The 10,529-nt window shown below is 48.5% G+C and overlaps 1 protein-coding gene across 3 annotated transcripts; it reads right to left on the bottom strand.

Moving 5' to 3' along the window:
• Positions 1–842: 842 nt before the first annotated feature.
• LOC111843091 (dynamin-1-like protein) lies at positions 843–9,816 on the bottom strand. 3 transcript variants are annotated; one of them, XM_023810326.2, is made up of 20 exons: positions 9,580–9,816; positions 8,957–9,101; positions 7,913–7,948; positions 7,148–7,194; positions 6,638–6,709; positions 6,424–6,510; positions 6,148–6,310; positions 5,422–5,542; positions 5,065–5,196; positions 4,744–4,950; positions 4,461–4,581; positions 4,228–4,383; positions 4,033–4,122; positions 3,776–3,868; positions 3,508–3,561; positions 3,059–3,133; positions 2,314–2,454; positions 1,684–1,793; positions 1,306–1,465; positions 843–1,148 (listed from the first exon to the last, which is right to left on the bottom strand). In XM_023810326.2, the coding sequence occupies exons 1-20, from the start codon at positions 9,679–9,681 to the stop codon at positions 1,092–1,094; spliced, it is 2,169 nt and encodes a 722-aa protein (XP_023666094.2). In that variant the 5' UTR covers positions 9,682–9,816; the 3' UTR covers positions 843–1,091. The 3 variants fall into 3 exon arrangements, with proteins under 3 accessions (XP_023666094.2, XP_023666096.2, XP_023666095.2); XM_023810328.2 differs by lacking the exon at positions 3,059–3,133; XM_023810327.2 differs by lacking the exon at positions 7,913–7,948.
• Between the last annotated feature and the right edge of the window lie 713 nt (positions 9,817–10,529).

The following is a 10,529-nucleotide window of genomic DNA, read 5'->3' as shown; positions in this document are numbered from 1 at the left end:
ATGGCGGAATGCAGGGTGGTTGGGGTGGGGTGTATAGCTCAGTGCGTTAAGTCTCTGTGCCTGTAATCAGAAGGTCACTGGTTCAAACCCAGCCTCACCATGTCTGCAGGACCTTGAGAAAGGCCCTTAATCCCTGGGTGCTGTCATGAGTGACTGCCCTACACAGTCAGTCAGGGGAGGTGTTATAAATAGAATTTTACAGATCAATAAAGCTCCTTACAGACCTCATACAAGGAGAAATAAAGGAAAGGGCTGCATCGCAAAGTTGGATTTTTGGGGTAGGAAGATAACTTGTCACATTTAAGATAGTCTGTAAGTGAACAAAGTCTATTTAATTAAAGCCAGTTTAAACACACTTTGTTCACTTACCTTTAGCCCAGGCTACCTTAAATCCCACAAGTTCTCTAACCAACAAATCACTACATGAGCACCAGCAGAGGACACCCTGGTCACAGCTGACTTCTGCATCTGCCACCTTCTGGCCTGTTGAACAAGAATCATCTTTTAATAGATTTTATATAGTTGCCTAAATGGTCAGAAATTGGGCAGATAACTTTAAGCTTGAGAGGCTAGATTCAGATCTACAGGTGCCTCTCTGCCTACATACCAGCCAGCATGCATGCACAGCTGCGGCTGCATGGGACCATGCAAGTCATGCAGTACCAGGATGACCCCCCTACAGCAGGTAGTCATGATCACCCCCCTCCCATGCCCTGCTACTGGTAGTCTCTGCCCTGGGTCCAAATGGGAAGTCACATGACTTTTAAAAATAAAAGCCAAAACCCTAGTTGCATGACTGAAAGCTGGGACTTGAATAACTAGCCAAAGCCAGGCAGTACTAATACCTTTATATTTCATCTTTAATATCAGCAAGAGTGTCGCCTGGCATCCCTGAAATGCATGTACGTCTCTTTCTTACTCGTGAAACGTGCCACCAGGCTGGTGCACGCACACGTCATGCCACTAATGCCGCAGCAAATCCGCACGGCGAATCGTTATGTTCAATACACGACAAATCACAATAGTGCATCTTTCATGTTGCCCACGCAGAGGCCGGAACATCGTCCAGAGGTAGGGGGGTCCGGCCGGGTTCACCACAGGTGAATCTCTCGGATCTCAGCGATGACTTGGCTAGCCTTCTGCAGGGCCTGGTGAGCCACAAGGTCAGGGGTCAAGACAGTAAAACAAACACAGTCACTTGTGGGACCTGAACCACATACTTGGGAAGCCCTAAAGGAAAATATATACACTGAACACAAGCTGCTCTCTAGTGCGTATAAACAGGCAGCTGGCCATCTCGCGCACCTTCAGCATATCTGAGGCCTCGCTGCGGCGTTGGGCCATGTCCTCGGACTCCGTCAACAGGTCGTCCAGCAGCCCTGACTTGTACAGCTGCCCCACCAGCTCACTCTGCAGACTGTCCTTCACATGGTTCACCAGGAAGTGCATCACGGCCTTGGGAACGCTGCGCAGATGGCCACACAAACACACATGCGTGTGACACAGTGGATGGTTCAAATGACACCAAAAACATTTTAAGCTAATCAAAGGTTACGGAAAAATCATTCATTACTTATCAATTATTACTGACCAAGGCTGCAGTCCAGCATCCAGAATAAAATGAGCACTTGTGTTGGACGACGGTGCTTTTGGATAAAAGCCCAGGAAGAGCATGCACAGTACCTGTCCTGGATATTCTTCCTAACGATGAGGAAATAGGACTTGATCAGCCTCTCGATGACCTCACAGTCCCGCTGCTCACGCGCAGATAGCTTCCTGGTGACGGGAACAGGCTATATGGGGGGCGGGGGGGGGGGGTTCCAGCCAATCAGACAAAATACTTTCGAAACAGATAACAGATTACATGCAGGGAGGGAGTAGGAGAGGATCTGAACTAGTCTGCCGTTTGCAGACATAAGGAAAATGGTGCTTCAGTTAGATATCCAGCTGGTCACACACATGCAGAAAAAGAAATCTGGAAAGAACTGGAATCTGGGCTGGAAAATTCCATGATGCTAGTGTTTATCTCTGATCTGGAGGCAGCTGGACACAACCCAGCCGGACCTGTCATTTTAAAGAGGCTCTTTGTCTCTCACCCACCCCCCCACCAATATAAAGTGTTGGAGATGTAAGAGAATGAGAGGGGAGATGAAGGTTGGACTGTACCATTACAGCAGATGGGGGGGAAGTGAGTGCATGGGGTTGTCATGCTATCATATAAACCTTCTATATCTCATTACGGTCCGTTTGAGACTCCCCTCCAAGAGAAGTCCATGCTGACTGAGACCTCTGCAGGATGCTGGAGGCACCTACCACGTCCAAAAGGTTGATGGCGTGGCCCTTCTGGGGACTGGCAGGGAGGGGAGCCTGGAGCCTGGCTTTGTCCTCCGCTGGGGCCTCATCACCTCTCTTCAGCATGCCCCTCCAGGTGCCCGTGCTGGTCTCTGGTTCGCCCTGAGGGTGGGAGGGATGGAGGCCATATTACACATCTGGCTGAAACAGTGCCACTTTGTGGCCAAAAGAGGTAGGACGGACAATGAGCCAGACAAAATGTTTTGCTGAAAGACAGTGGGAAGAGCCCCTGTTTCCCTGCTGAAAGACTCCCATGCATAAGAAGGAGGAAAGCAAGGCAGTGACCATCACATCAACAGTCCTCGCGGGGAATTACACGAGGAGTGAGGACCTGATCCTTATGGGGCTTCGGGGAGCTCACGTTCACATGCAGCACAGCACAACACACGGGAGCCAGGGGCTGCAGACATGAATTTGAAAGTGCTAACAGCGCCCCCTAGTGAATGTAAACTGTCAGGGACAAACGTGAGCCGCAGACCAAAACCATGACATCGGCATCACATGACTAAAGAGGTCAGACACTATGCACCGGAATCCCCCAATCAAGTTCCGGAAACAAAGGACACCACGTAAGTGGGGGCTGGAAGGCAGGAAAACCCCCGCCGATGACGATGACGTTGAAGGTTCGTGTCGGTTAAAGGGGACACGTCTCCACCGAGAACAGGGGGGTGCCATGCCAACGCCACAGAGCGGACGGTACACACACCTTGGCCCCCTCCTGCTCCGTGGGGGCCGGAGGCTCGCTGGAGGGTGGGGCCTGGCCGCTGGGACCCTTAAGGGACTGAAGAGAAGGTACAGGGTATTGGGGACAGCTGATATTGCAGTCACATGACCCTGCTGATGACCTCGTAACCACCCAGTATGCCCAGTGCAACCTGAGGTCACCTAACAGGTTAACTCAGACTCAGTCGGGTGGAGAGAGTGTCCTGCGAAACCCACGGATTAGGGTTATCCTCAGACAAAGTCATTCACCTAAAAATGAACGCGTTGAGCTTGCCCAAATGTCAGTCTGATTCATCTGCCAGTGAACGCAGGTCATGGGAAATTATCCCTGTGGGTCTGTAAACGCTGCTGTTCCGGGAACAGCTCACTGGTAATGGTGGAACCAGGCCAATACGGGCTGTTGGGGGGGGGGGGGCGGGGGGTGGTTCCTACCTTGTCTCGGGGCACGGCTGCTGGCAGCTCTCTCATGCGGTTTCTCCTCTGCTCCTGAGGGAACGGAGGGGCGACGGACGAGCCAGGGTCAGAAGGGTGTCAGGTGTAAGCGTATCTATATATGATGGATCCTTACGCACAGCTAAAAAATATTAGCGCTGTGCTAAAAATGCCAACTCGCAGAACCACACACGAGGAGCTTTCACAGAGAAACCCCGCCCTCTTGCAGGATAAATGCATTTCCCCGGCTGGGCCAGTCAGCACTTACGTCTATGTTGTTATTCATCAAGCCACAGGCGTCGGCGAAGTCTGGGTGCTTGGTGTTGATGTACGCCAGCTCGATGGCCACCAGGTTGTGGACCTAGTCGGAGGACAGGAAGGTACCATACATGGGGCTGTCAGCTGCCTGTCACACGTTCATTCCTTTGATGATTCAGGCAGACTGGTGGACATGCGTGTCTTTTATGGTCTTCCGACTCGCCGCGACGTGACTGGTCAGACGCAAGCGCGACACGCAAGACTCACCATGTCATTGGTGATTGGAAGCCGCTTCCTGAGGAGGGAGGTGACAACTTCCACAATGGCGTCGTGGAGCTTGGGAAAGCGCAGCAGCTCCTGGGGAAGCCAAAGAGACAGCATGCAGTGTGCAGTGTGGCCAGAAGGGGGCGGTATGTGCGAGTGTGCATGAGAGCACACTCGTGTGTGTGTGTGTGTGTGTACCTGCGTGCTGTAGTTGCTGCAGTGCTGGATGATCCTCTGCATCTCCTCGTGCACCAGCTCCACGCACCGCAGGCTGGGTTCCTCTAGGCGCTTGATCTGCCTCTTCACCAGCAACTCAAAGGACACCTCGGGCACAAATAGGGCCGGTCGGGGGCCCTGTGGCGAGACATGAACGCTGCCTCAGCTGTTCTGCCAGCTGAACCCCCCCTCCCCAGAAGTCGAGCAACACCCACCGTGGCATTGCGGATGGCAGTCAGCACATCGATGGTCGTCAATCCTCCCAGGGGGTCCACAGACTCCAGAGTCCGGCCAAACGTCTCGTGGAAGATGTAGCAGATTCGGGCCCCTCCACACCTGACAGAGGTCAAAGGTCACCACCATTCATTTTGTATAGGGCAGATACAGAAAACTATCAAAGAAAGCCACGTCGAAGCCTACAGGAAGTCAGGGTTCATTTCCTTCAGCGTGCCTGCTCCCATAATGCCCCACTCCCCTCAACCAGATCAGAACACTCACAGCTCCGCCGTTTCGATGTACTTGGCCGTGCCCTCGATGGTGTTGCAGTACTCAGCCGCAAACTTGGTGATGAGCTGCAGCAAGGTGGCGCTCTTGTCCTCCACGGGCTCCCCGTAGCTGCTGAGCAGTGACTGGTACTGCGCTGCCAGCACGTTGATGCGGGTCTTCAGTTCTGGCAGGCAGTCGCGGATGTGGTGCATCAGCAGCCTGCGTCACACGTTGGCAGAGAAACATGGCAATGCATCATTTGGGACCTGAAGATCGGCTCACGAACCTTCCGGAAGTCACTAGGAGCTGCTCAGACTGGTTGGCTTACAGTACCTATTCAGGGTCCTGGCCAGATACTTGGTTCCATTCCGGTTGGCCAGAGATGGGTATTTCTTCTGCAGAAATGCATATTCATCACGAATGGAATCAGCCACACTTTTCTTGTTGTTAATGTCCAGCTGGCTCCTGCATGCAAAAACAGAGAAACATCCATGTCTTCCTGCATTTTGTGTTCAGAGAAAGATTAAGTAGGTTCAAGATAGCCTTCTTATAATTTTGTGGTGCCATTTAAAAATTTAGACAGAGCAATTTCGGATAATGGCAGCTGGTTAGCCATCACGCCACCTGTTGTCACTTTTCTGCAGTGCGGGAGTTCTCGGGTGCAGGCACATGGCCATATGAGTGATGTACCTGTTCACAACTCCGATGAGGCCCAGCTTTACAGGAATGACCCTGCCCATCAGCACATCCATGGCGTCTGTGCCAGCGTCCATCAGATCCAGCTTGGTCACCACTGCCAGGGTCCTGCGGCCTGATCACAATGGCACAGCAGTGAGGGACGTTCTGATCAGGTCAGGTTAGGCCTCAGCATGTGGGGTTTAACTATAAAGAGGTCAGGTTTCAGTGGGTGAGATACAGGTAAATGTACAGAGGTCAGGTTTCAGTGGGTGAGATACAGGTAAATGTACAGAGGTCAGGTTTCAGTGGGTGAGATACAGGTAAATGTACAGAGGTCAGGTCTCAGTGTGTGATACAGGTAAATGTACAGAGGTCAGGTTTCAGTGGGTGAGATACAGGTAAATGTACAGAGGTCAGGTTTCAGTGGGTGAGATACAGGTAAATGTACAGAGGTCAGGTTTCAGTGGGTGAGATACAGGTAAATGTACAGAGGTCAGGTTTCAGTGGGTGAGATACAGGTAAATGTACAGAGGTCAGGTCTCAGTGTGTGATACAGGTAAATGTACAGAGGTCAGGTTTCAGTGGGTGAAATACAGGTAAATGTACAGAGGTTCAGTCTTTTGTTAGGTCTCTAGTGGTTAAAACTGTCCTTCATTAAGAGCTCAGAATTAAGTCATGTATACTTGTCCCATTTTATCCATCCAACAGGTGGTGGTATTGCTGGAGGAGCTCACTGACCATCTGGGTCCACCTCGCGGGCTACTTTCAGAGCTTCAGAGGTGGCCATGTCTGTGTTGGCAGCAGTAACAGCCAAGATGATGCAGTTGGGGTTGCTGATGTACTTCAGGATCAGATCCCTGATCTGGATCTCAATGTCTTTGGGCTGGTCTCCCACAGGAACCTGGGAGGAACAGCAGCAGAGGGACAAGCTTAGGGAGCACAGAGTGATAGAAACTGAAATCCATCGCACACCTCAATTCCAACAAACCAACTTCTGCATAGTGGGTATAATACCTTTGTGATGCCAGGCAGATCCACCAGGGTGAGGTTCACCACATGAGGAGAGAAGATCTTCAGGTGAATGGGTTCATCGCTGATGCCCTGGAGGAGATGTCGAAATGAATAACAAATATACCAGCAGTAACTACAATTTTACAATGAATGATGCAGCTTGAATGTGCCCTTCATATTTCAATGGAAGGAAGAGAAAATGAACTTGTTGCCTTACCTTGTTGCTACCTGAAACCCTTTCAGTTTCATTTTCAATTTCTTGCCTGATTTCATCAAATTCTGTATAGACCTAAAAAAGGAAATCATTCAAATACCGATTCACTATCTCAGAGTCATTTTTAGCCCACAGGACTGACACTATTTTTCCATATCTGTATATTTCTGGCAAAGCACAGGGGAAAAATCATGATCTACACACAAACACATGCAGATGTTCATCCCTGAGCCCTCCCCCCCCACCATACACACACACTCAAAGCCAAAAACTTGTTTTCCCACCAAACGGTCATGAGGCACTGCCATTTACTGGCCCACACTTTCTTCCAAATGTGCAGTCCTGACAATCTAGAACATTCCTGAGGATCGACATTCTGCTCTATTGTTTAAATTCATGTGGGGGTGACAGAGGTCATGAAAGGATTGCAAAAAGGACATTCAAACAAATGCACCAAATGGGTATCTTTTGGGCCTATTACCCATCAAGCATCGCTGCATAAGTGAAACCAACCTTGTTTTTGGTGTGCAGAAACTTGCCCCATTCTTCTACCTCCAACCCTGTGAAAACAGGACAATCACAGACATGTCGCAGGACACTGTGTTTTTCTCATGTTTTCTATTTTTTTTTTTGGGGGGGGGGGGGGTGCTTGTTTAGTTTATACAGCTGACTGTGGGTTAGATTTTGTGGTCTGAGACCAAGTACCAGTAACACACTGCTAGAGTAGATTTCCACAGGGACCTGTACAAACCAGTAAAAAAAAAAGCAGCGGGAAATGTTTTGCTGTTAGCAACAGAAGAGCTGTGTGAAACAAGCTGAAAAAGCGCTATGCATTGTGGGAAAAAGGCAGCCTGTGCGATCTGCTGGCCAAAATGCTTATAGCAAGTGTTTAGCATTCAGCTTTATGCAGACTATCTGGAAGAATGTAGAGAACACCTTAATTCAGTCGAGTTAACACGTTCTCTTGGGTGACGGCCTAAATTGTCCAATGCTCTAAAACAGTGTTTCCTAATCTACTCCTCCTGGACCCAACAGTCAGTCCATGTATTGGCCAGAAGCTGGGTGGAGCAAAAATGTGAACTGTCTGTAGGTCCTGGAGAACTGGTTTGGGACTGCAGACTGCACATTCTAAAAAATTTAACTAAAATGTTAAAAGGCATACTGCAATAATGACAGCATACACAGCAGATCAAGCTCAGGCAAAGGATTCAGCCCCTAACTGACAAAAAAATATGGAGGCAGGAGAAAAAAAAACCAGACCCAAAAAAAAAAGCGGACCTTTGTGAAGGCGGCCATTTTTCCAGGTGTTGGGGTCTGCGGTTGAAGAGAAACGCAAAAGAGAGGATTAGTTTTAGCTTCCAAGTGACACTAACGAAATTGCGCAGAGAGCCCACAGCAGACGTGACACGAGTTCCAACCCGGCATCCAAATCGCTTGTGACGAACCGCTGAAGCCAGAAGCGGAAAACAGCTGCGTGACTAAAGCTGCGTGATTAACGGCAAGCCACGTCTGCAGGCATACCCTCAGCGCCAGGGAGCCGTGATAGACGAGAAGCTGGGGATTAGGGGTCCGACATTCTGCACCGTCTGAATAAGCAAAATCTACCACGGCACCTCAATACACCCCCCCCCCCCACAACCCCGGATTCTGTAGTAAATAACTATCTGAAATAAATAAAAACACATGGTAAATCGAACACCTCAAGATCTAAAAAAAAAAATTAAAAATACACAGGACTCCATCTCAGAAATTCAGCCAAAAGATGCACTTGATGCACAGAGGCACAGCAAAGCAGCCGGACCTCCTCTCCTGTAGCGCTTTAACACCAGCCTGAGGCAGGAAGATGAAGGAATAATCCAACATCCGCGGCTACTCTAGGGCTGAGAGTCTGGAGCCCAGCGGCTTTGCTTTCTCAGGCCGGCCGTGTTAAAGCGCATCGGGGTCACATGGCAGCTACTGTAGCACATATTCTGAACAATACCCTGACGGCACTGTGCTTTCATACAGCCCAGGCCAACACACACACACACACACACACACACAAAGAGCTCGGGAAGAATTTCATAAGACTTTTGAGGTTTAGCATAAAGAAGGATGCTTAGAGGTTGAAGAACTGGAACAGGAATGTTGCAGAACCAAAGTCTCTGAAGAGACTTACCTAGAGTTGCTTAAATTATCCAGGGTACTTGAAATATCCAGTTGCGTGAATGGGCAAAATGTTACAGTAGAGGGAAAAAAGCATCCGGTAATGATGTGATGTAATACAGTAAAGTGATGTCAATGTGGGGGGGGCTCTGGGGGGGCCAGAGCTTTTCAGCGTACCGTTTTCATCAGCTGTCTTCCTGTGGTCCTCGGGGTCGACGTGGACGAGCTGCAGGATGAGAGGCCTGCGGGTGACGATGCCCGTACCACGCGGCAGTAGGTCACGACCCACCAAGCTCTCCAACACCGAGCTCTTTCCGCTGCTCTGGGGACGGACAGCACAGTGTCACCTTTCTATGAAGCTCAGCATCTAGTTTTAACTTCATCAGTTTCTGCTACTGAAGCAATATGACGCAAATACATTTCCTCATTATCTTTTCAGTGAGTGACAACCTATACAGATAGGGCAATCGTAGATCCATGGTAGAGAGGGCAATAATAAATCGTTTGCAAATGTGTGTGAAGAATGCGACACAGTTTAACAATTTCTGAATCCCCCAGCTGGATAAATTCTTGAGGTAAACATCTTTCAACCTTGTGTCATTAATATAACCAAGCAAGATAGCTATCATAACGTCACCGACGTTTTTTTCGGCCTTATATCAAAAAGTGACAAATAAGCGGCCCTTAATCGATTAGTAACTGGAATATTTTATTATAAATTATAGCAGACACCGTTCGTCAGGTACAATAATGAAAGTAAAACGCGCCGGTCGGGGTTGCGATAAGCACGTTACTTATACCTGCGTTCCGACAACAGCAATCTGCGGCAGCTGGATTACGTCTGCACCCACTGTGTTGAAGACGTCCTGAAGCTTATTTATAACTGGTATAAGAGCCTCCATGGTTTGGCAGAACGGGCACCTGTCAAAATGAATGAACCAGCTAGTCAGCAACCCCTGCCAAACACAGGCACAAAGTCACCCAATGTCCGCGACACAGCCACCATTTAACCAACCCGGCCGAAGGAATAATAGCGCACAAAATTTTGGCACAGCATTCTGGGAAATGTAGTCTCCACATATCTGCCTTACCTTTAATATAATACCAGATCGTTTGAAATAAACTACATTTCCAAGAGTTAAACGCAAAAACACTGTATTTACGTTGTTCATACGTCGGCATATACGAGAATATTGTCTCCGTTGTCGAGACAACCGTAGCTGGGTGTACACAAGCCAAAAAAGCTCAACAAAAAAAAGCAGTGTGCAGTACGAATTGTAAAACTAATCTTATGGCGTTATGAATCACAGACAGGCATTTGCCCTTTGGGCTGGCAATCAAATATTAGAATGTATTTGTGGTAGATGTGCTAATAATTTAGAGTAAATCATCAAATATCCCATTTGATGATTATCCCATTAATCTATTTAGCACTGTAACAAAGCAGTTCACAAGTGGACACTGACAAGGAAAAACTCTCGGAGGAATGAAGAAAGAATTGGAAACCTAACTTCCTCTGTCCAGAAGAGTAATCACTTTAATGGCAACCAAAACATTCAATTTATAAAAGTAGCATTTTCCATAATAAATGTGCGAGTCAAATCAACTTAAAATTGCTAGTGAGAATCTGAAACCATTTGACGGCGCGTGGTAATCCCAACCCACAGGTTTAGCATAATGTCCGATTTTTGTTATGATTACATATGTTGAAATTTCAGTTATAAAATATTAGGATGTGTTGCCCTACTAA

This window comes from Paramormyrops kingsleyae, chromosome 3, assembly GCF_048594095.1.
Source record: "Paramormyrops kingsleyae isolate MSU_618 chromosome 3, PKINGS_0.4, whole genome shotgun sequence".
In the NCBI taxonomy this organism is placed as follows: Eukaryota; Metazoa; Chordata; class Actinopteri; order Osteoglossiformes; family Mormyridae; genus Paramormyrops; species Paramormyrops kingsleyae.
This window is presented reverse-complemented; position numbering and strand designations above follow the sequence as displayed.

Bases quoted from the DNA above. Each gene is read 5' to 3' on its own strand.
- LOC111843091 (XM_023810326.2), bottom strand. From the start codon at position 9,681: ATGGAGGCTCTTATACCAGTTATAAATAAGCTTCAGGACGTCTTCAAC. The intron at 9,102-9,579 runs GTATAAGTAACG...GTCCGTCCCCAG, and splicing joins TTGCTGTTGTCGGAACGCAG to AGCAGCGGAAAGAGCTCGGT. The intron at 1,794-2,313 runs GTAGGTGCCTCC...CCCCCCATATAG, and splicing joins CCATCAACCTTTTGGACGTG to CCTGTTCCCGTCACCAGGAA.